We start from the raw sequence: 23,114 nt of genomic DNA, 5'->3' as shown, positions 1-23,114 counted from the left end.
TTTTGCTTATGTGTTTATTCTGACCTAGCAATCCCACTCCCAGCAATTTATCCTGAGACTGTACCTCCTCCAATAAAAACAATATGTGTGTATATTTATACATATATGTATGTGTGTGTGTGTGTGTGTATATATATATATATACACACACACACATACATGCATTGTTTTTATTCAAGGAGGTATAGCTTTATTGTGTGTATATGTGTGTATATGTACGTGTATACATATATACACACACTTACATATATGCTTATTTATTATGCCATTATATTGCAAACAACCTATAGGCCATCTATATTAGTTTTTGATTACTGCATAATGAGTTACTAGAAATTTAGCAGTTTAATACTACATCCGTTTGTTAGCTCACAAGTCTGCAGTTCAGAAGTCTTACTTGGCATGATTGGATTGTATACTCAGGGTACCACAAAACTGTAATCAAGGTGTTGGCTGCACTGAATTCTCATTCTGAGAATTGAGGAGGAGAATCTCCTCCTCCCAATATTCTTTTTAAAAATTTTTTTAAAATATTTACTTTTTAGTTGTAGGTGGACACAATACCTTTATTTTATTTTTATGTGGAGCTGAGGATAGAACTCAGTGCCTCACATGTGCCAGGCGAAATTAATGCTGTCTCCAAGAGTGGTTGGGTCTCATGAGATTAGATTAATTCCTGGGAGAATGGATTGCTGGAAAGTGAGTTTGGCCTTCTCAGCTTGCTCTCTCTTGCTTTCTTTCTTGCCATCGAGCTCTCTTTCCTGAGCTTCCACCATATGTCCTAACCATGTGATGCCACCATCATGTTGTGATACAGCCAGGGAGCCTTCTCCAGGTGACATGTATTGTGTCATATGGCCACTAACATGGCATCCAAAGGTTCCTATCTCCTGTACTTCATGCTTGAATATAATTCCTTCCCACTTGAATGTGAGGTGAACTTATTGACTTGCTCCTAGTAAACGCAACAGAAATAATAAAATATCACTACAGTATTCTCACTAAATGACTGTGATTTCTGTTTTGAAGGCTCTCTTTGTGTGTGCATGTGTGTGGTGGGGTCACTGAGGATGGAACCCAGCGGTGCTCTACAGCTGCAGTAGGTCTCCAGACCTTTTTTCAATTTGAGACAGCATATCTCTAAGTTGCCCAGGATTGCACTTGCAATCCTCCTGCCTCAGTCTCCCGAGTTCCTGGGATTACATGCCACCATGCCTGTCTTGAAGTCTTTCTTTCTAGGGTGAGGCAAGTTGCTGTGTTGTAATTTTATGGAAAGTTTCATGATGCAAGAAAATGAAGTGCCAGGAGATTGACAAAGAGGAGTTTTCCCCTTGAGTCTTCAGAGAGAATGTGGTCATTCCTGAAATACTGATTTCTGGCCTTGAGCCTTTGAAACTGTGAGAGAATAAGTTCTGATCTTTTCAAGTTTATAGTTAATTTGTGATAGTAGCCACAGAAACTATTACATCAGCCAGTAGCCAGAGAAGACCTGAGTCCTGCCAACAGCCACTAATAAGCTTCTCACTAAAATATTTAACCTGAATTTAATCATGAGGAAACAATTCCATAAATCCAGAAGTGATGCAGTCTGCAAGGCAATTGACCTGGACTTCAAATATGTGAAAGCCATAAAGAATTAAAAAAAAAAAGTGAGAGTATTGTTCCAGACTGAGTTTAGGGATGTGAAATCAACTGCATCAAGCTAATTCTCCGTAGATCCTGAAGTGTGTGTGTGTGTGTGTGTGTGTGTGTGTGTGTGTGAGAGAGAGAGAGAGAGAGAGAGAGAGAGAGAGAGAGAGAGAGAAATTTTGGGACAGGAGAGGAAATTTAAACATGAATGGTACATTTGATATGATTGAAAATATATTTAATGTCTTGTTACATGATGTCAACTTTCCACTGGTTCAGTGGGAAAATATATAGTGAGAACGCAAATGTTGAAAAACGTTAGCATTCTGATGACTCTGGGTAAAGAGCATTCTTTTCATAGTACGGTTCTTTCCATTTTTCGGTCGGTTCGTAGATTTTTAAACTAAAAAGCTGGGGTATAAAAATAAATGCAAATTTACTTCCTTCCAACAGTGGAGGTTCCCGCAGACCGGAAACTACCCCTGAGAAGGCTTCCTTTCCGCGGATCTAGCGGCTTCCCGGTTTCTCTTTCCCTGTGAAATCGAGATGTGAGGGTGAACTTGAGCTGTCCTCCCTTCTGGGGCAGCTTGCTGCGGAGCCGGGAGGGGGAGATCGGGGTGCAAGTCGGGCCCCGGCCCCGCCCCCGCCCCTCCACACCCGGCTCGCGGGCAGCCTGCGTCCTGGGCGGGGCTGGTGCCGGCAGCGACCAATGGGAGCCAGAGGCAGGGTCGGGGCCGGGGCGGGGCTTGCGCTGGCTCCTAGACCAGCCCCAGCGCTCCGCTCTCCACCTTCTGCGGCACCGCCCTATCAGGCCGCGTGCGAGCCTACGTTGGAGGCGGTGGGAGGCCGTGGTCCTCTGGTTAAGTTCTTGGGCCGCTTCTCTTCGCTCGCTTCCTCTTTACAGCGTGGTGCCCAGGACCCGAGGACCGGAGGTATCCTGGGGTCCTGATCTCCTGAGAGCTGACGCAGCTGGGCGTGCTCGCGTCGGCGGGTGTTCTAGGGTTCGCAGGCAGGATTGGGCTCCGTGGTGCGCGAGGTTTCGGGGGCAGGATCCGCTGCCCGGCTACTGCTGCCGTGGATCCGGAGGGTTGTGTTGTTGGTGTGGAGGGATTCCTGTTCTCCAGTCATTGGGATGCAAGCGTGAAACCAATTCTGGCATTTCAGCGTTTGCGCCATTGGTGGAGCAGTTAGCTCCTCCTGCCGGTGCGTCTCTTCCCCTCGTGGGCTTCTTCAGACTGTAGAGCCCCAGCCCGGCCGGCTTCGTGGGGTGAGAAAGAACACTCTACTCTTTGACTTGCTGGTGGAATCAGGCAGGTTGGTTCATACTTGCAAAAACCGGTCGAATGAATTTGATCAGAAAGTTCAGGTAGCTCTGGGTTTTAAAGTCTTTCCAGGTGTAATTTTATATAAAGCAATCGCAATGATCAGTAGTATTGTTCTGCCCAAGAAGAGCAAAACAGTGTTGAAACTGTTCTTGGATTCTACATTCGTCTCTATTTATGCAGTAAGAAAGTTGACAGGCATGAATTTTAGTCCTGGCTTTGCTACTGCCAATCTTTGTGACCTTGGGCTTAGTTAATTCATGGGAAATGAGATGGAATTTCCAAGATTCCTTTTAACTCCACGTTTGGTAAACTGTGTTGAGCTTGTTTTTCGTTTTGCACTTTTAAAACGAATAGGAAAAGGGAAAAGTTCATGAAAAGGCAGTCCAGCAGGGAACAAAGATCTTTGAGAGCCCAAAAGTTTAGAAACTGATTACAGCTTAAAACTACAGATGGAAAAGGAAACACAAGTGAAATTGAAAGGAATTAATTAGAGAAACTTGAAAAGCATTTCAGAAGTACAGCTATATTTAATTACCACTCCTTACACCTATACAAATAAGGTCAAGGGAAAATAAATATTAAGTAGTCATGTAAGAGAAAATATCATCGGAGAGGATGGATAACTTAGCATGTATCTTAAGTGTAGGAAGAATCTTTGGAATTTTTAAATTTGTATGGCCATTTCCATTCAGCAAACACTTTTTTAAAAATCAGAGGTTTTCTATCTTCCGTGCAGAAAAATCCTGCATTTATTCTGAATGTGTAGAATTCCCTCCCCTCCCACCAAGATGTATATAAACACATAACACACACACACACAGCCTCGCGCGAGGCTGTATGTGAGCGTGTGTGTGTGTGTGTGTGTGTGTGTGTGTGTGTGTGTTGGAGAGTGCTGGGGATTGGATCCTGGGTTTTGTACATACTAGGCAAGTGCTTTACGGCTTAGCCATACCCTCAGACCCCAGTATTTTAAGACAGCTTTTGGAAGTTAGTGTTTTGCTGCAAAGTAGTACATGGCAAAAAGATCTCACTATCTTCAGAGGCACATATAGTTTGAATACCCTGTATTTCTGAGTGAGGAAAGTTACTTTTCTTTTCAGAGATTGTGTTGCTTCAGTTGTGAAATGTGGATAATGATACCTGTTTCTTGGGGTTGTGAGGATTCAGTTAAATCCTTTGTGTGAACAATGTGTAGCAATGCCTGACATTGGAATTTTTTTCAAACTTATTGGAAGATAAGGATCTCCAAAGAGTGCTCATAAACAAAGAAATGAGTTAGTTTACTGAACAGAGATCCAGCTCAAGATAACTGATATGGCCAGTACAGGTTATCAGACACAGGTGACTAATTCTAACCTTAACGGGGACCTATTTTGTTTGGATATTTGTTGACCTCCTGAGGCTTTCTGGTTCTTAAGCCAAATTATTCTTTCTTTTCAGCAAACATTAACTTGGGACTTCCCAATGGTCTTAACTGCTTAGTGATTTAATCTTAAGGATTTAATTTTCTTTTCCTTAGGAAAAAAAAAAAAGAGCCACAAAGTTGTTTTTAACCTCTTACTAGATAGCTTTGAAACACAATGTAATTGAACAGAAAGAACTTTCTTATAATTTAACCAGGGATGCTGACACAGGAGTGTACACCCATTTTGGAAGATGTTTTATTTTGGCAGTACTTCTGAAAACTAATGAGATGTGATCCATCCCTAGTGATTCAAAATGGCAAAGAAGCAATTGCACAATGACTTTAGTTGAGTATTTGCATGAGTATTAACCCAGACCCTTTGGGTTATAATCTAACTAAAAACTTAATATCAAAACTGACAGAGGAGGGGCTGGGGCTATAGCTCAGTGGTAGAGCGCTTGCCTAGCACGAATGAAGCACTGGGTTCGATCCTCAGCACCACATATAAATAAATAAAGGTATTGTGTCCAACTAAAAATAAAAAATATAAAAATAAACTGACAGAAAAAAAGAAAGTAAAACAACTGTAACAATAAGCTAATAAAAATTATTTAAATTAAAAAAAATCTGACAGGAAAAAGTAGCTTAAAAGTAGTGGCAGAGGGCTGGGGATGTGGCTCAAGCGATAACACGCTTGTGTGGCATGCACGGGGTGCTGGGTTGGATCCTCAGCACCACATAAAAATAAAATATGTGTCCACTGAAAAAAAACTAAAAAATAAATATTAAAAAATTCTCTTTCTTTCTCTCTCTCTCTCTCTTAAAAAAAAAAGTAGTGGCAGAAATTAGAAATTAATTAGTGAGATGGTATGAAGTTATATGGTAAATTTTTTAAAGTTAAAGATCAGTTATAATCTCACTTCCCATAAATTTTTGGAGGCTGTAGTGTGTGTGTGTGTATTCATGTGGGAAAAAACTCATTTGTAAACAAGGTGAGTGAAAATGACAATCAGCTATAATGTCTTCATTGAAAAATTAATTCCTTAAAACAAGAATTTAAATGATCGCCATGTCCCATGGTATAATTGGCCACCATTTATTTAGTTTGCTGATTTTTCAGTAGCAACACAGATCCTTGGGCTGTGTTCCTGTGATCCTGGTTCAGTAGATGAGGCCTAGGTGGCTGTCCTATTAAGAAACTCTTCAGGCAGGTTCAGAACTACCAAGGAATCCCATGTTCCACAGAGGTGCTTGATATGTATATGGTGTCTCATCCCCTGAAATACAAATCATTTAGGAGGGTAGGAGTAGAGGGGAAGGGGAGCAACTGCTTAATGGTTTCCTGGTGAGATGATGAAAACATTTTGGGACTAGATAGAGTGGTAGTTGCACAATCCTGAAGTGCCACTCAGTGTGAGTTCACCTCAAAGAGATTTGTTCATGTTATATGAATTTCATCTCAGTAAAAAACTTGCTGAAAAAAATCACATGAATACCATCTTCGTATACTGTTTGTTGAAAAAAAAATAAATTATTTCTTTTTAGAATGATTATCTTCTGAGTATTTTGATTTTTTGCTCCGAATGAAGCACATTTTATTGTTTATAAGATATATCCTGTTTATACGATGTATTCTGCTTAGCGATATTTCTGCCCTCATTAAAATTAAGAGAATATCTTTACTCATCACAACCTTCTTATGGGTTTTTTATTTTTAAGATGTTCTCACTCCTTTGTGACTGTAGAGCCTCAGGCTGTAGCAGAAAGAATGCTGCGTCTGGAGTCTGGACACTGGGTTGTCAGGCCAGTTCCGCCCCCACCTGCTGTGTGGATTAGGCTGAGAGCAACTTGGTCCAACTGGGTTTTATAGCCTGTGTGTGAGAATGGTATATTTGTTTTCCTACCCCAAGCTCTTTGGAGGATTCATTGAAATCGTTTACATAAGACATTTTGTTAGTTATGGTATTTCATATGCCAGTGTTATGTAATCCATGTTTTGCTTTTTAACTTGGCAATTAGCAAAACCCAAAAATGAGTTGAAGATAAAAAATGAATCATTAGATTTATTATTAATGTGTTCTTAGAGTATATAACTTATAATGTTAATTATTATATTAGTGAAGCTAAGAATTAGTTAAGTGCAGGTATTAAGTGTTTTCAAGGATAATAGGGAGATTAGAGGAATTTGGTGGGGCAGAGCTCGCTCTTTAACATGAAAATACATAAAAGCATGATGACCTTCAGGTTCTATGCTTAGGAGCCTTCTACCTTACTCATTTGTAACTATGATTTTTTTAATATTCCTAAATGAGGAGTTACTATTATTAGATTTACATAGGGTCCTCTTTGTAAATCAGGTGTGTGACCCTGATCATGGCTCTGCTGAGAGCTGACATTCTAGATTGTAGTGACTTGGGGTAGGCTTCTGGGACATGTGGACTTGGGAAATTCCTAAACACATGCAAAATAAAAACTTTGGACATATTACCACCAGTAATGACTGTAATAAATTAGAAATTTTACTTTAAACTGATAAAAGTTATAGTTGATAGTATATACACTCCTATGTATTAACTTGTGTTTCCTGTTAATGGGCCCAAGGCCTTTGTTTCCAACTCAGATCACACAACAACTGTTGTACATACCACAGATGTGCAGGAGCTGGGCTGTGGCGTGTGAGCGTATACCACATTGAGTGGAGACATATAAAGGGAAGAAAGTTATTGAGTGTCTTTCACATATATATAATATTTAATCCCAACAGTTGGCCTATAGCTGGCATATGATTCATCTTGGTGAATAAATGTATATGCTCTACTCTTAATTGTTGTTTTGGCTATTGTGATGGTGGTGGTTGCTAAAGAAAAAACCTAGACTGAGAGGTTAACAGGAACTTCCCTACAAATAGGAATGTGGCCCTGACCCAGGTCTGCCTCTTTCCTTCATGCCAAGCTGCCTCCCAGCTAGTAACATCATGTGGCCAAGAGAACTGAGTTGGCATTTACTGAGTGTACATTTGAAGTAGGTGGTGGTGGGCTGGGGTTGTGGCTCAATGGTAGAGCCCCTGCCTAGCATGTGTGAGGCATTGGGTTCAATTCTCAGCACCACATACAAATAAATGAATAAAATAAATGTCCATCATCAACCAAAAAATATATATATATATATAATTTTCTTTTAAAAAAAGAAGTAGATAGTGGTGACTTTTAAGTAATTATCATTTTACCATGTGACACAGGTTTGCAACACTTTTCTGCTCCAGGGCACCTGAGGAATATGATGCCTCCCTTTAGGGACGGGCTAAGATAGTGGCAGGTGAATAGCAAATATTTATTGCATGAAGATAAAATAGACTACTCAGAAAACAGCCTCCTCTGCCCTGCACTGGATTCATAAGCACACATTGAGATATTAGCCTAGCAGATGACTTCTTGAGGCTGGAGTAAAAATTAAGGCCACTTGGGCTGGGCATATAGCTAAGTTGGTAGCCGCTGGGTTCGATTCCCCCCCCCACCAAAAAAAAATTAAGACCACTGATGAAATGAGATTAGAAATTGCTGATTTGGGGCTTAGGGCACAGGGGTGCTTTGCTTTATTAAGGTGAGGCTCGCCCTGGGATTGTTGGGGGGGGGGCGGGTAATAGCCCTGATAGTTCCAAATAAAACCCAGGAAAGAAAAGAAGTTGTCTGTGTGAGAAGTTACAACATTGCATCCTCTTTCTTTTGTGCCCAGGAAAAACCCAGTTTGTGTAAGTCAAAGGAGAAGGGACAGCGAGAATGTCGGCCCTTAACTGGAAGCCATTTGTCTATGGAGGTCTGGCCTCCATCACAGCTGAATGTGGTAAGGAGCGCAGGTCCCCAAGTCACCTTGCCTACTTCGTTGGGATGGAGTTTCAATTGCCATTTGTTGTTTGATGTGAATGTTGCTCAAGGGCAGAACGTGAATTTAGGAAACATCCCAGAATTTAAAAATGCCTCCTTTTAATTAATTTTAAAGACAGATAAGTCATTTTGGCTACTTATTAGCAGTTTAGGGTTCAGAGTTCAGTGGGGACAAAGTTGAGCCTGCCAGCCAGACAGAAGTTTTACGAATCCTGTTTGGATTGCGTTTGTTTCTGTTTTCCTCGCCCTTTCCCCTACTTTTTCACAGTTAACCCATTTGGCAGTAAAGAGGGAAGTTCAAGGGTCTTCCCTGATCCTGAGGAGATTGATTTATTAGATGGACTTCATTCAGTCACTTCCTAGTTGTGTATTGTCTGTATCCTATCAATCAATGACTTCATCATTTGGGTTCCACATCTGATTCTGTTGGTTTTTTTCTCTGGAATCAGTCATTCAGCACATGGATTGAGGCCTTTTTTGTGACTAGTGCTGGGCTGGACGCTTCATTTACTCAGTTGCCATAGAAGACATGTTAACCCCCAACCCAGTTTCCTGGGTCTCTTTGCTGGGGGGCTTTCAATGAATTAATTGATGAATTTCAGTGAATGTTTCATTATACTGAATTAATTAATCTTGATTCAGTGAGTCAAAGTTACTGTTTGAAGAATGGGTTTTATATGTTTGGATTAGCTGTTAGATACTATGTGAAACATCTTTACCTGTGTTATGAGATTTAATTTTAGACTATAAAACACTGCTTCCTAAGTAAAGATTCCTTTAGAAAATGAACTTTTTTTGAACCTCTTTTCAGTCACATTGTACCCAATTTTAGTTTTTTTACATACATACAGAATAGTCACTTTGATTTTTAAGTGCATTTCTTGTTTGTAATAGTAATTCTATTTACTTTCTATAGCAATGCAATCTCCTCAGACCCTTTGTAGAGCAAGATGAGGTGTGAATAAAAATGTAAAGAAAGAAAAATGTATTTTTTGTGTAATTGTTTTCTTTTTTAGTTGTAAATGGACACAATAACTTTATTTATTTGTTTATTTTTTTATGTGGTGCTGAGGATTGAACCCAGAGCCTCATAGTGCAAGGCAAGTGCTCTGCCACTGAGCCACAACCCCAGCCCCATTTGTGTATTTTTAAGTTATGCTAATCTTTTGGTTTCTTATTTGTTTTTAAATAGAAGATTACACAGTATCTCCCATTTCTTAATGTTTCTGACTTCATATTATAGTCTGAATGCTTCCTTAGTAATATATCACCACGGATACTTTATTTAGTGGAATTTCTTTTTATTAAGTGAACTATTTCTTTCTTTAACACTTCAAGGCACATTCCCCATTGATTTAACCAAGACACGGCTTCAGATTCAAGGCCAGACAAATGATGCCAACTGTAAAGAAATTAGGTATCGAGGAATGTTGCATGCTTTGGTGAGAATAGGCAGAGAAGAAGGGCTGAAGGCTCTGTATTCAGGGTGAGTGAATTTTTGTGTGTTTATTTTTCACTGTTGACCATTTCAAACAGATAGACCTAAGACTAAGCGTTCATCAAGAAAAAGTAAAGATTCGAGGTATATTTGAAGATTAATTAGCATGGTAGACTTTTCAGTTTTAATTTCAATATTGTTTTCTAAATATTTTATGTAGTGTATGTTTTGGTGAAATTGTGTTTTTCCTGTATTCAATAGCCTCTTGGTATTCTTTTTCACACTTTGAAAGAACAGTCCTTTTCCTTAGCTTTCTGAATTATCTAGTTTTTTTTTTTTTTTTTTTTGCCATCATGAAAATGATATAGTGTGGCTGAGTTGCATTGAACTAATTTTCACTATTTAAACACTGTTCAGTATTTAATGAACAGTGTTCAGTAGGTGCTGGGTGAGAGGGTGAATGAGCCAAGGTCCTACTCAGTCAGTTCTTGCATGAAACAGAATTTACTTGGATAGTTTAAATGAAGAAAAAGGAAAGCCCTTGCATTTTCATACAAATGGGCAAATGATCTCCACTTACATTTTCATTGAGGTTAAATATGAGGGGCCAAGCTTCCACTTGATGAACTTACTGGTAATTGGCACAAATTTTACTGAACCAACTTGTATTTTTGTTGGATCTTGACTTTTAAGAAATCCATTTTGGTGTAGTTTGAGTGTGTCTCTGCATGGTTCTCCCTGAGGATATCAAGTGACCCCTTGCCTGTTGGTTTGGCAGGATTGCCCCCGCCATGCTACGCCAGGCTTCCTATGGCACCATCAAGATAGGCACTTACCAGAGCTTGAAGAGATTGTTTGTTGAACGCCCAGAAGGTGAGTGGGGAATCTATTTTTCACCTGGGGTCCTCCAGCAGATGAGGTTTTTGATCTTTTTATTCATGTGGTTTTGGAAAGAATTTTTCTTTTTGACTTTACTATGACTAAAGAAAAGTCTGAGTGTAAAGTCTAAAAGAATTGTGCTATGTCAAGTCAGGCACCAGCTGAATTGAGAGGAGCAATACTTACAAGGAACCATCTCTATAAACGAGATGGTTTAATTAGTTGTCCTCATTTCCAAAATGCCTAGACTACGGTATGTTCTTACCATTTAATCTAGCTTAAAATTTTTAAAAATCATATGATTATCACCCACTTTTCAGGACACCATTGAATACAGTTCTTAGCATTAAGAGCTCTTGAGTTCTAATACTCCATGTCTAATTGGTTCCATGACTTTGTTTTAATCCAGAGAATTCTCTCTTTTCTCTTTCTTTTTCTCCCCAGTGGGATGAGTACCAGTCACTTGTATGAGAGTGGTGAAACGCTTTGAAAATACTTTGGCATATTTCAAACTAAATACACATGATGTGCTTTTAAAACCGTCTGTGCCAAACAAATCTCCATGTTACCTCATAGGAATGTGTCTTTTTTTTGTTGTTCTTCTAACAGATATAGCTCATCTTAATTATGATGGTCTGACTTTACACACAAAATTGAATTGGTAGATGGTAACTCACTTTGCATGATCATTCAAACTTATTTTTCAGATACTAAGAGTTAGCTAGCAGAATTCCTTTGAAAATGAGTTGATTCATAAAGGATAAATTTATCTTAAAGTGAATAAGTCACTTATTTGGGTTATGGACAGGAAGAATTCTGTATATATGGAAAGTCAAATACTATGCCTTTGTTTACAGATGAAACCCTACTGATCAATGTCATATGTGGAATTCTCTCTGGTGTCATATCCTCAGCCATTGCTAATCCAACGGATGTTTTGAAAGTAAGCAGTGCTAGTTACATCTGAGAGGAACATTCTATATTTTCTTACTGAGAACAACAGATTTTAGATAATGAAAATCTGTCAATATAGAATTCTGTGTATATGCAAATCCATTTATACTGTAAAAGTTATAAAGACTAAATATCCACTAAGTGCATTTTCCACTGATAGAGATGTGCTCAAAAATAGAGCTCATTTTGGAAACAAGGATCTTGGTGACTGAGCAAGAAAAAAAATTTAAGCTTGAATAGATGCATTTGATTTCTTTTTTCATAGAAAAATCTTCCTTGTCTTATTGATTTATTAACAATAGATAGGCTAACCTGGTGGCACAGGCCTGTAATCCCAGTGACTGGGGAGAGTGAGACAGGAGGATCACAAGTTCCAGGCCAGCCTCAGCAACTAAATGAGACCCTATCTCAAAATAAAAAAATAAAAAGGGCTTGGGACTTAGCTCAGTGGTAGAGCATCCCTGGGTTCAATCCCCAGTACAAAAAAAAAAAAAAAAAAAAAAGAGTTACAAATACAAGCTGTTCATTAATAAACATATTAAGATGACCTTAGTGAGAATACTAGTATTTTAGGCAGGTTTTTCTGTCAATGTGACCCAAATACCTGACAAGAACAACATAGGAAAGTTAATTTGGGGCTCACAGATTTAGAGGTCTCAATCAGTAGACAGCCGACTCTGTAGCTCTGGGCTCAAACTGAGGCAGAAAATCATAGCAGAAGAGTATGGCAGAAGAAAGCAGCTCAGGACATGGCAACAGGAAGCAGAAAGAGTTCTGCTTATCGGGGAACAAAATGTAAGCCTCAAAGGCATTAGCTCCCCCTTTCCCCCAGTGTCCCTCCTCTTCTAGCCACACCCTTCCTATCTACAGTTATCACCCAGTTAATCCATCACTTGGATTAATGCACTGATTAGGCCAAGACTTTTATAACCCAGTTATTTTACCTATGAACTTTCCTTCATTGTCTCACACATGAACTTTTGGGGAACACCTCATATCTAAACCATAACAACTAGGGACACAGCACCTGCTGGGTTTCTGTTCTCATGACTAAAAGGCTCAGGGGTCGCTCCAGTTGAACTGGGCTAACTGGGCTGCGCAAAATAACCACACAAGAGACACAAATACCTTTTTCTTTGGGGGCTATGACAGCTCCTCTGACCTTAAGGGTCTGCAGAAAGAGAGAGAGAAAGAGCTGACCCCTTTTATTGAGGAGAAGCTATTCAAATGAGGCAAGGGGTCAGGTTTCAGGGGGCTGAGTCTATCTTCATGATGTCCATTGTCAGCAGGTTGACTGACATCTGGTTAGGCCACACCGAAGGGCACAGTAAGAGAAGGAGACACACACAAGGCACTTCCAAGGAACATTCTAACCTAAACAGGGAAGGAGTTATATTACAAAGGAACAAGTGAGCATAGCTCCACCCATGGGGCTGTAGGAAGACACAGTCACTAGAACCCTAGAAGAGCTGGTCAGTCTAGCAGCATGGTGCCTGATGCCTTATCTCCAGCAGGGGAGTTAACTCAGTCACTTGCGAGGTTGGTCTCCCATAAGCACCCTTAAATCCTTTTTGGAATAAGCAAGGGCATAAGTAATTAAATAAAAACCAGGGGGTCTGGAGCTATAGCTCAGTGATGGGGTGCTTACCTCGCATGTGTGAGGCACTGGGTTCGATCCTCAGCACCACATAAAAATAAATAAATAAATAAAGATATTGTGTTCATCTACAACTAAAAAATATTTTAAAAAAGGGAGGCTGGGGTTGTGGCTCAGAGGTAGAGCGTTAGCCTAGCATGCGTGAGGCACTGGGTTCGATCCTCAGCACCACATAAAATAAAGATATTGTGTCCACCCATAACTAAAAAATAAATATTAAAAAAAAACAGGCATGCATTATTTTCTGAACCCCCTTGAGTTATTCTTTCTCCTATCCCCACATTTAATAAGTATTCTATTTAACAAAGACTACATGTTTAGCATCTCAAATGACTAAGAAAAGGTTCCTGCTCTCAGAGACTTCAATCTAATAGAAGATTCTAAGAAGCATCAAAGCTATATGCAGCTTGAGCATACCACATGTTAGGTACATGTGCTATAGTGAAGGTACAGCATGTGTGAAGAAAAAATACAAGGTTCTTTTACCTTCTGTTGGAGGTAAGAGAGCTAGAGCAGGATATCTTTATTTTTTAAACATACCCCAGGGCTTAGGAGAAAGGCAGTTCCTATATTTTGGTTTATTTTGCCATGTTAGTGTGGCAATTAACCATTTCTTTTAGAAGCTGGTGGTAATGTGTTTGCTCCCTAAACAAATATGAGTAACCACTTTTTTAGTTGAAATCCTTTTCATTTTAAAGAAGGCAAAGAGCTACATCAAACATGATATTTTGGTGGAATCTTGGTCATGTGGATCACATGGCCTTTTGAAGTTCACTAGTAAGTTCAAGTGTAACAAAGTCTAACAGTATCATGTGGTTGTCATGTGGCCAGCTTGCCTGCATACCTTTTCGTTCAGCGGGTTGGAAATAGTAGTGACTTGGAGCATTTTAAAACCCATGCTTGCCTGTGCTTCATGCAGCTAAGTGTACTGGATAACTCTTATTAATTATATTAGAATTGCCATCACTTTCTTTCCTGCTTAGTCACCTACAGGGAAATATGCTATTTTCTGTCCTTCCCAAAGACTTTTAAAAATTTAAGTTATTGAGACTTAATGAAATGCTGTATGTAGGACCTCCTGGACTCTTCTTGGTGCCTTTTGGAGATTCCAGAGTTCCCAAGAACCAATCACTGTATGTTTTTAGTCTACTGAGAACTTTTAAGCAGCATTACAGTAATAATTTATATTACAGTTTTTTCTAAGGTTATCAAGTTGATTGATTTTCAGAGTCATACAAGGGTGGTGGTGCGGAGAATGTGCAATTTTCCTTCACTTATTGGTCTTTAAAATCATCTCTAGATACGAATGCAAGCACAAAACAGTAATATTCAAGGTGGAATGATAGGCAACTTCATTAACATTTACCAGCAGGAAGGGACGAGAGGACTGTGGAAGGTAAGCTTAAAGAACAGATCCAGCTGACTTAGTTCTCACCATTTTTCCTTTTTAAAATTTGTCCTATTTCCATCATTTTATTTTAACCCAATTGGCATAAAGGAGTAACGGAAGAGTGGTGTCTTCTGCCCTTGAAGATATGATCTTCCTTATTTATTTCCTTATCTGTAAAATGGAAATGTAAAGAATATATCATGATTTTAAAATGCCTTTTGAATAATTCATGTGTAAGAAGTTTTGTGAAAGTTGAGCATGTGTTTTCTTTTTGTTGTTTAAATCCTTATGGAGAAGGTACCTAGGTTTATGTTCTACTGGCGCAACATAGTTTCAAGGCCCTGAAGTGAAGTCTGGGTATTAGGCAAGTGCTGGTGTGGAGTGCTATTTGCTAGAATTCTAATAACTTGTCTGTTCATAGAAGAGACCCTAAATATCACGTAGTATGATCTCTCAGTATGACAAGGGGACTTTAGGCTCTGAGAGGTGACTTGTCCTGGCCAAGGTCTGGCCCAAAGTTGTGCAGAAGGTGCCAGAGTCAGAATTAGACCTTAGAGCTTTGGAGTGCTTTCTCTGTGGTCTTTTTAGTTTGTCAGTCCACAGGAGGAACACATAAAAAGTGGTTATAGTGTGTGGAATAGAATTTTGCACGTTCGCATTCTATGGAGGGCTATCCAAATCATCTTATTATTATTTTTACACAGGGTGTGTCCCTTACGGCTCAAAGGGCTGCTATTGTTGTTGGTGTGGAGCTGCCAGTCTATGACATCACCAAGAAGCATCTGATTATCTCAGGCCTGATGGGAGACACTGTGTATACCCACTTCCTGTATGTTTATGGTTTTTTTTTAAATTAATATTTTAGGTATGCAATTTAGGGTGACAATTTAATATAAATTTATAGACACTTTAGAGAAAGTTTATTATAAAAGTATTACATTTTCACATTTGAAAATATGTAGCACAGAAGTCAAACAGGACAGAGTATAAGTTCTTACCCCTATACATAGGCAGCTATTGTTAACAGTTTCATATGTACCTGTGTGTGTGTGTATAAATGTGCATATAAATGTCTACAAAAGTATGTTACATGTACTTCATTATTGGGATCAAACCCAGGGCCTTGTGTGTGCCAGGCAAGTGCTCTATCACTGAACTTTACCTCCAGCCATTTGTATATGCTTTTAAAAACTTAACAATAAATTGCACACATCTTTCCATGTCAGTTCTTTCAGACTTAATTTATTTTTAATAGCTTCAGATTATCATGTTATATAAACATATTATAGATTATTTAATACTTAAAGTAGCAGGGGTGACTGCCCTGACAGGGACTTTTGGCAAAGCATGGAGACTGATCTGACTGTGACCACCAGGGAGAGCACTGCTGACCTCTGGCGGATAAGAGCCTCCACAACAAAGAATGACCTCATCCAAAGTGTGATTAGTGCTGAGGTTTAGAAACCTTCTGTGAGTAATTGATTCTCTTGAAAGAAACACCTCGGACAAGTAAACCTTCAACATAGTTCTTGAGCAGGAAGAAGATTCATGAACCAGGTATCACACTCATGACCAAAAGTGGTTCAGAGAGCTCTGATTCACAACATGTACAGGCAACATTTATAGTCAGAGAAATGGAAATGGGATACAAATGGTTTCATTTAGTCTTTTTCAACTTCACAATGGGAAGAAAGTGTTCCCATACAACCATTCTGTTTTCCACTTTGAGTACAGAATTCAGTAAATTATATGAGATATTCAACCCTTTATTATAGAGTAAGCTTTTAATTAGACAGTTTTTCCCAAGTGCAGGTTAATATAAGTGTTCTGAACATGTTTAAAGTAGGCTAGGCTAAGCTATGATGTTCAGCAAGTTAGGTATATTAAATGCATTTTTTACTTATAATTTATATTTCCAATTAATGATGGGTTTATTGGAACACAACACCATCATAAATTGAGGAATGCCTGTATAGAAATAGCCTGATTGACTGCAGTTCTGCATTGACCCTATTTGGACACATTTTGGCAGCTTTCAGCTTATGATTGACTGAATGTTTGGCTGAGACTTGGCTACTTGTTACTAGTAGACTGGCACATTAGTTTGCACATTTGTTTGCAGGTAGGTTTCAGGTAGTCATGTACAGAGGCAGCTTTAGGTTAAACACAGTTCAATCGAATAGTGCCTAATGAGGTCTGTGGTAGTCTTGTGAAAGTGGAAGTCTAGCAGAACCTAAGACCCCTGGTAATTATTCCAGTAAGGAGAGCTTGTTTTTTCATTTTCATGAATAATATGAATATAATATGGCTAGAATTACTCTGATGGCACTTACAGGTAAATAGATGAAATAGTTCATCCTTGGAGTATGTTCCCTCATGTTTCTATGATTCTTTGACTTTGCAGAACCTCAGATTACTCTTAGCTGTGGCTGGAATTTAAAAGCCAATAAAATCAGTGCTGGTATTTAAGGAAGTTTGTCTAGCTTTCTAGATATGGACCTTATATTTGATATATTTCATGTCATTACATGTCTCTTCACTTTTGGGAGGAGGTTGTTTCCTTCTTTGATGGTATTGATGTGTGCTGAGTGGTGGCTAACTTTTGAGGACATTTTTTTCCAATTAAATCTTCATAGCTCAAGCTTCACCTGTGGTCTGGTGGGGGCCCTGGCCTCAAACCCTGTTGATGTTGTAAGAACCCGTATGATGAATCAGAGAGTTATTAGAGATGGCGGATGCTCTGGCTACAGGGGTACCTTGGATTGCTTGTTACAGGTGAGAATGAATGAATGTTTGTGCAGGGTTGAGAATTTTTGTGTGTCTGTGCTACACACACACACACACACACACACACACACAAATATATTGAAGTAACTAAATTTTGACAGCTATTAAAACTAAGATGATTGATACTCTATAGGCCTTAGATATACATATGGCACTTCACTTTTGCTACACAGAGGTAAACTATTATAAATATAAAATCTAAACAGATATTTGAAATGCTCATTTTTTATATGCCTCCACTCTGCTGTGAAGAGTAATAAAAAAGGTATTTTTGTGTCTCCTTCCAAAATATACCTTCTTCTTATGTGTCTAACATATAGAAATCAAACTGGAATGACTATCCCTTGTCCAGACATCTCTCTCAAAGCAGTACATCAATCTTACTATAATTCTCAGCTTAAATAACTGGGCCTCCTGTTTATGAGTACGTGAAAGTTTTCATCTGTCTTTCCATTCACTTGGCAGCAGCCAATGATTAAGGACTACTTTTGTGGGTCCTATTCTCTGGCATGATTTTTCTACTATTTGCTTTGTGTAGGGTTTATTCAGCCCTTTGTGTGGGGTCATTTGACCTAGGCAAAAGCCTTTATAGGGACAGGGCAAAGATTATAACAGTACTTCCACATAGGATTTAATTTTTTGTGGAGCTGGGGATCAAACCCAGGACCTCCCACATGCTATGCAAGTGCTTTACCCTGAACCACACCCTCAGCCCTAGGATTTAATTTTTAAGAAATTAGATGGGGACTGGAGTTGTGGCTCAGTGGTAGAGCACTTGTCTAGCATGTGTGAGGCACTGGGTTAGATCCTCAGCACCACATTTAAATAAATGAATAAAACAAAGGTCCATCAATATCATGTGTGTGTGTGTGTGTGTGTGTGTGTGTGTGTGTGTGTGTGTGTTGGATGGCTGCAAACACTATTAATGCATTTGACATAATTGGAAAGTTAGAAGTTAACTCCATTTTTCTTTTCTTTTGTTTTTAACAGACATGGAAGAATGAAGGTTTTTTTGCTCTATATAAAGGGTTTTGGCCAAATTGGTTGAGACTTGGTCCTTGGAATATCATTGTATCCTTTTATGTCGTAATAGATCTGAAAAAAGATAGAGCCAAAGAATATTGCTTATGTAAACTGTCATTATCAATTATAATTTGGAAGTGGTTTCCTACCCTTTTTGAGTTCCTCTCATTCTAAGAAATAACTACTCAGTTTCTTTTTTAGAATTAGTTTCTACTCAAGTCTCTGCTAGATACTGTGGTCTTAGTTTAATAATGGTGTTATTGAAAGGTAATTAGATTAGTGAAATTTCTCATCAGATTTTATGATTTCAGAGAGAGAGACAAGGATTGAGTTTGTATCTAACTGCTCTGGAGAAGGATATGGTTGGCAACAGGGTCTAAAAATGCTTATTGCCGAGGCCACCTGGAGATAACAGGAATCAGCTCTGGAATTATTTAGCTGGTCTACACTATTCCTTTTTGCCAAAGTAGGAGGCAGAAAAGGAGTGTGTTTTATTTGACTTTCTTATCACTATGACCAAAAAACCTGACAGGAACAACATAGTAGAAAGAAAGTTTATTTGGGGCTCACAGTTTCAGGGGTTTTGGTCCGTAGATTGCTACTCCATCACCCTGGGCACAAGAGGAGACAGAAGGTCATGGCAGAGTCAAGCAACTCAGGATGGGGCAACAAGGAAACAGCGAGAGAGCTCTACTTACCAGGGACAAAATATAAACCCCAAGGGCATGCCCCTATTGACTTGTCTCCTCCAGCTACACCCTATCTGCCTGCAGTTACTGCCCAGTTAATTTGTATCAGTGGATCAATCCACCAATTAGATTGCAAAACCTCATAATCTAAACATTTCACCTCTGAGTTTTCTTCATTGTCTCACACATGAGATTATTGGGGATATCACATGTCTAAACGTGAATAGAGGTGAAAAGGCAGAATGAAGAAGCAGAAGTGTTGGATTTTGCCCTTCTCTTAATTCTCTTTATCTGCTCCTTCCTCACAAGAAGGGCTGCCTAGAAGAAACCCAGAGGAGAGCTTCCCAGGGATTGCTAATTGTCTCTGTCTTTCACAAAGAAGTTTACTGTTCCAGAAAGCCTTCATACTAATCAAAATCACATAATCACATACAAAATGACAGAAGATAATCAGGGTGGGTGTCTTTCCAGAAGAGGCCGAGACCGTGGGATTTGCAGATCTCAGTCCTCAGCAGTGACTTTGTGTTCCATGCTGACCTTCTGGGCAGGCTTTTGGGAAGATGATTAAGGCTGTAGCTCCTCGTATTTAATCGTGCCTGGGCATAGGTCTGCCTGTACATATTTATTAGCAGGTGTGCGAGTTGTAAGTCTGTTTATACTAATTGAAATTGGTAAGATGACATTTTTTTGGCAGCCTTAACCCATCACTGCAGTTCTTTGTGACATATGAACAGCTGAAGAAATTGGACTTGTGACAAGTGAGGGCTACACAAGACATCTGTCTGAAAATGCTAACTTCTGCAATGGTAGAGCTTCCTGTGTTTCACTCTGCTTCTCACTGCTCAGCTCATCACAGATTCTGGGATGGCAGCAACAGATGAAGAAGGCTGGGGTGGTTCAGACTGCTGCTGTTGGCATCGGATGCTCTTCATCCATGTTTAATGGCCTAAATTGTAACATCCAAACACTAGTCCTTACCATTGAAGTGCCCTTCAACATCAAAGATAATATACAAAGAAATTTTGCAAGAAAATCAGGTACCATGTACTGTTGTCTTCAGGGAGAGCAGCTTCTGCTGCCTCTCAGCTTATAGCTGCAGATGTCTGCTGCTTTAAAACAGCTCATGGAAATGATGCAGTGGAGCCTCCAAGACAGTGTTATTGTTCTTAAAGTGCTGGGAGCTTTTGCTTCTTGGCAGCTGAAGACATTTCATGTATGGAGACCTGGACTTGTTAACCCCAGGAATAGACAGTGCAGGAAATAGATCCTTGGGATATTGCACTGCTCTATAATCTCCTGTCTTTCCTGAATCTTTCACTTATAATAAGTGATTCTAAACCATTGAAGACTTGACCTTTGTGAGGAATTGTTACAGTGTATTAATACCAGTGCTGTGTTGGCTTCCAAGGTTACAGGTCTGTGGGTGGGAGATGTTTTCAAGTGCTTGCCTCCTATTTTAGATAATGTGAGTAATTTGCTCTGTGATTTTGAGCAAAATTTATGACTTCCCAATCTAGAAAATGGGAATAATTATATCTAATAATGTTGGGGTCAAATGAAGAAAAAAGAGCAGGTGTTGCTATGTGGCCTGAAGTGAAGTATGTTTACATCATGATGAAGCTATAATCTCTAAACAGTCTGCAGATTCGAAGAAAGTCATATTGCCATGGGCTTCTCACAGTAATAATGAGTGAAGCCCTTTGTTAAAAGAAGAACATTTAAATGAAGGTTTATCTTAACAGAATGTTGCTAGTGAACTGAGTTGATTTTTCCAATTTCTAGCTTTTACTTTTAGTTCATGTCATGTTTGTTAAAATGTTTCCTAGTTAGTGTGGATGGAAAATACTTGCTTGAAATTTTTTAGATTTTTGTGTGTGTGTGTGTGTGTGTGTGTGTGTGATGCTGGGGATTGAACCCAGGACCTCAAAGACAGCTGAAGAAGACATTTCATGCATGGAGAATCCATATCCCCAGCCCAAAATAGTTTCTTTAGTGTACCTGTTTATCTCATTTCCAATAAAAGGTACATGATATTTTCCTTTTTTCTTTTTTTAGTGCTGTAGTAAATCATTCTCCTTCCTTCTTGTCTTCACTGTATTTTCAAAATAAAGGTGTCCCTCAGAGCCTCAAGAATTTTCTGTTTCTAGAAGATAGCCTAAGAAATGGGGGTGGATCCTTTCTGGTTCAACCTTTAAGAACCATAATAAATTCTAACTTGGGCTCCAGGGCAGGCCATTTCTACAGAATATGCCAGAGAGATTTCCAGTTTGTCTAGCCCCAGGACTCCTTCCTCCTTGGAAGAGAGGGAATATGAGTTTTCTTGAAGAATCAGGCAATTTTCCTCCAAGCCATTTTCACCTTGTCGTCTTTATTAGAAAACATTTTGGAAACAGAAATTGGAAAACATTTTGTGAAACAGAATTTTATTTTCAAAAGTAAAAGTCATTAAAAAAAAAAAAAAAGGAAAGAAAAAAGGTCACTGATGGTTTATAGGTATTGACTACCTAGACCAAGATGAAAGGCCACATGCCCCTGGCTTCACTAGATGGCAGCAGAGGACCCTGAACTGTCTGCAGGCGCTGAATGTATCTTATAGGAGATTTTTTCTCCTTAGCGGACATTCCATTAATGTGAGAGACTTCTGTAAAGAGACTTTCACCTTTGAGTTGAAAAGATTGCTTTTCTCAAACCCCTCTTTGTTTAATGTTGAAAACATTTTATTTTTAAAAGCATACATAAAATTTCTAAAATGGAAACAAGTTGTTTTGAAAACCATATAGAGTGAATGTCGGACAATTTGTCATTATTATACATTTATTCAAATTATGTGTGTCTCTACCAGGTGAAAGGAAATTGAAACCTCATGTATAAGACAAAAATGTAGCATAGGTTTATTAAGTGCCTTATAGAACAGGATCCTAACCTGCTTTTTTTTTTTTCAGTCTTCTCTTTCTTAATTATGAAAATTAATGCAATTGTGGAAGTGTCTAACCATGAAACAACTTAAGGAACTGGGAGGCTTGGTCCGCTTATTTTCAGGGGATGATCACTAGTCCCCACCCCTTGGATGTTGCTTACGAATGGCAAAAGAACTTCTAGTTTTTATAACCAAGTTGAAGAAAATGTTTTTGTAAGCTTATGGATTTGTGTAATTGATGTTAAATGTTGCTGATCTGTCATATAAAAAATGGCTCCTGTTCTTCATATTTATTCATGTGCTAGAAATAGTATTCATTATTCAAAGAGTACACACGTCACAAGTATCTATATCTCAAGCTCTTTATTTAAATGTTGTTGGACTATGTAGTATAAATCTTTTGTTTCATTTATTTAATAAATTAGAGTAATATATAATAACAAAACAGTTTGTGGTTATTTCAGATAATTAGAAACATTTAAACAAAGGTAATACAGAGTCCAAAAGGCTGGGGAAGAAACTGTGTCTAAGGACATTTCTCTCTGCTGGAGAAGTTGAGGGATCATCTTGCTCAGTGCCTGGTACCTGAGTGGAACATCCCTGCCCCCACCATTGTATGAAATGTCCTGCAGCTCAGTAGAGGCCAGTGAACTTGATCCTGCAGCTGGTTTGGCAAGTCAGCAGCCTGGACATTTAAAACACCAATATGACTGAGGTCACCATTGTCAATTGTCAGGTCCCCTCAACCTGTCTTCCAACATTGGGTGTTGCTAGAAGCAGGACTGGGCTTCTTGATCCACTGTGGACCAGGCAAGGATACCCAGTTGGCAGAAAATAACCAGTGAATAAATGTGAACTTGGTTCATTAATTTTTTTATTTAAAAATATTCTCTAGGTGCCTGTCTTAATATTTGGATTAAACAGTGGTTTATGGAAACATCAGAATGGGTAAAATGGGGAAATTTTTTTCTTAGTAGACTTCATTTTTTAGGTCCATAGCAAAACTGAGTAGAAAGTACAGAAATTCCCTTTTGTCCTCTGCGTCCCCCAGTATCAGCATCCCACACCAGAGGGGTATATTTGTCAGAACTGATGAACCTGCATTGACACATCATTAGTACCCAAAGTCCATAGCTGACA

At 39.0% G+C, this 23,114-nt stretch overlaps 1 protein-coding gene across 3 annotated transcripts; it reads left to right on the top strand.

The window, feature by feature from the left end:
- The first annotated feature begins 2,367 nt into the window (after window positions 1-2,367).
- Window positions 2,368-21,531, top strand: SLC25A30 (solute carrier family 25 member 30). 3 transcript variants are annotated; one of them, XM_081289706.1, is made up of 11 exons: window positions 2,368-2,561; window positions 2,794-2,943; window positions 8,092-8,199; window positions 9,579-9,726; window positions 10,457-10,551; window positions 11,415-11,500; window positions 14,469-14,564; window positions 15,263-15,387; window positions 17,195-17,333; window positions 18,336-18,416; window positions 19,771-21,531. In XM_081289706.1, the coding sequence occupies exons 3-11, from the start codon at window positions 8,136-8,138 to the stop codon at window positions 19,810-19,812; spliced, it is 876 nt and encodes a 291-aa protein (XP_081145832.1). In that variant the 5' UTR covers window positions 2,368-2,561; window positions 2,794-2,943; window positions 8,092-8,135; the 3' UTR covers window positions 19,813-21,531. The 3 variants fall into 3 exon arrangements, with proteins under 3 accessions (XP_081145832.1, XP_081145831.1, XP_081145833.1); XM_081289705.1 differs by lacking the exon at window positions 2,794-2,943; XM_081289707.1 differs by lacking the exons at window positions 2,368-2,561; window positions 2,794-2,943 and adding an exon at window positions 9,313-9,340.
- Window positions 21,532-23,114: the final 1,583 nt, after the last annotated feature.

Source organism: Spermophilus citellus (assembly GCF_964194105.1).
Source record: "Spermophilus citellus genome assembly, chromosome: 1".
NCBI classification, from domain to species: Eukaryota; Metazoa; Chordata; class Mammalia; order Rodentia; family Sciuridae; genus Spermophilus; species Spermophilus citellus.
This window is presented reverse-complemented; position numbering and strand designations above follow the sequence as displayed.

Coding starts and splice junctions, on each gene's coding strand:
- SLC25A30 (XM_081289705.1), top strand. CDS start 8,136: ATGTCGGCCCTTAACTGGAAGCCATTTGTCTATGGAGGTCTGGCCTCC. Junction 17,334..18,335: donor CCTTGGATTGCTTGTTACAG/GTGAGAATGAAT, acceptor TGTTTTTAACAG/ACATGGAAGAATGAAGGTTT. Junction 18,417..19,770: donor TTGGTCCTTGGAATATCATT/GTATCCTTTTAT, acceptor CCATCACTGCAG/TTCTTTGTGACATATGAACA.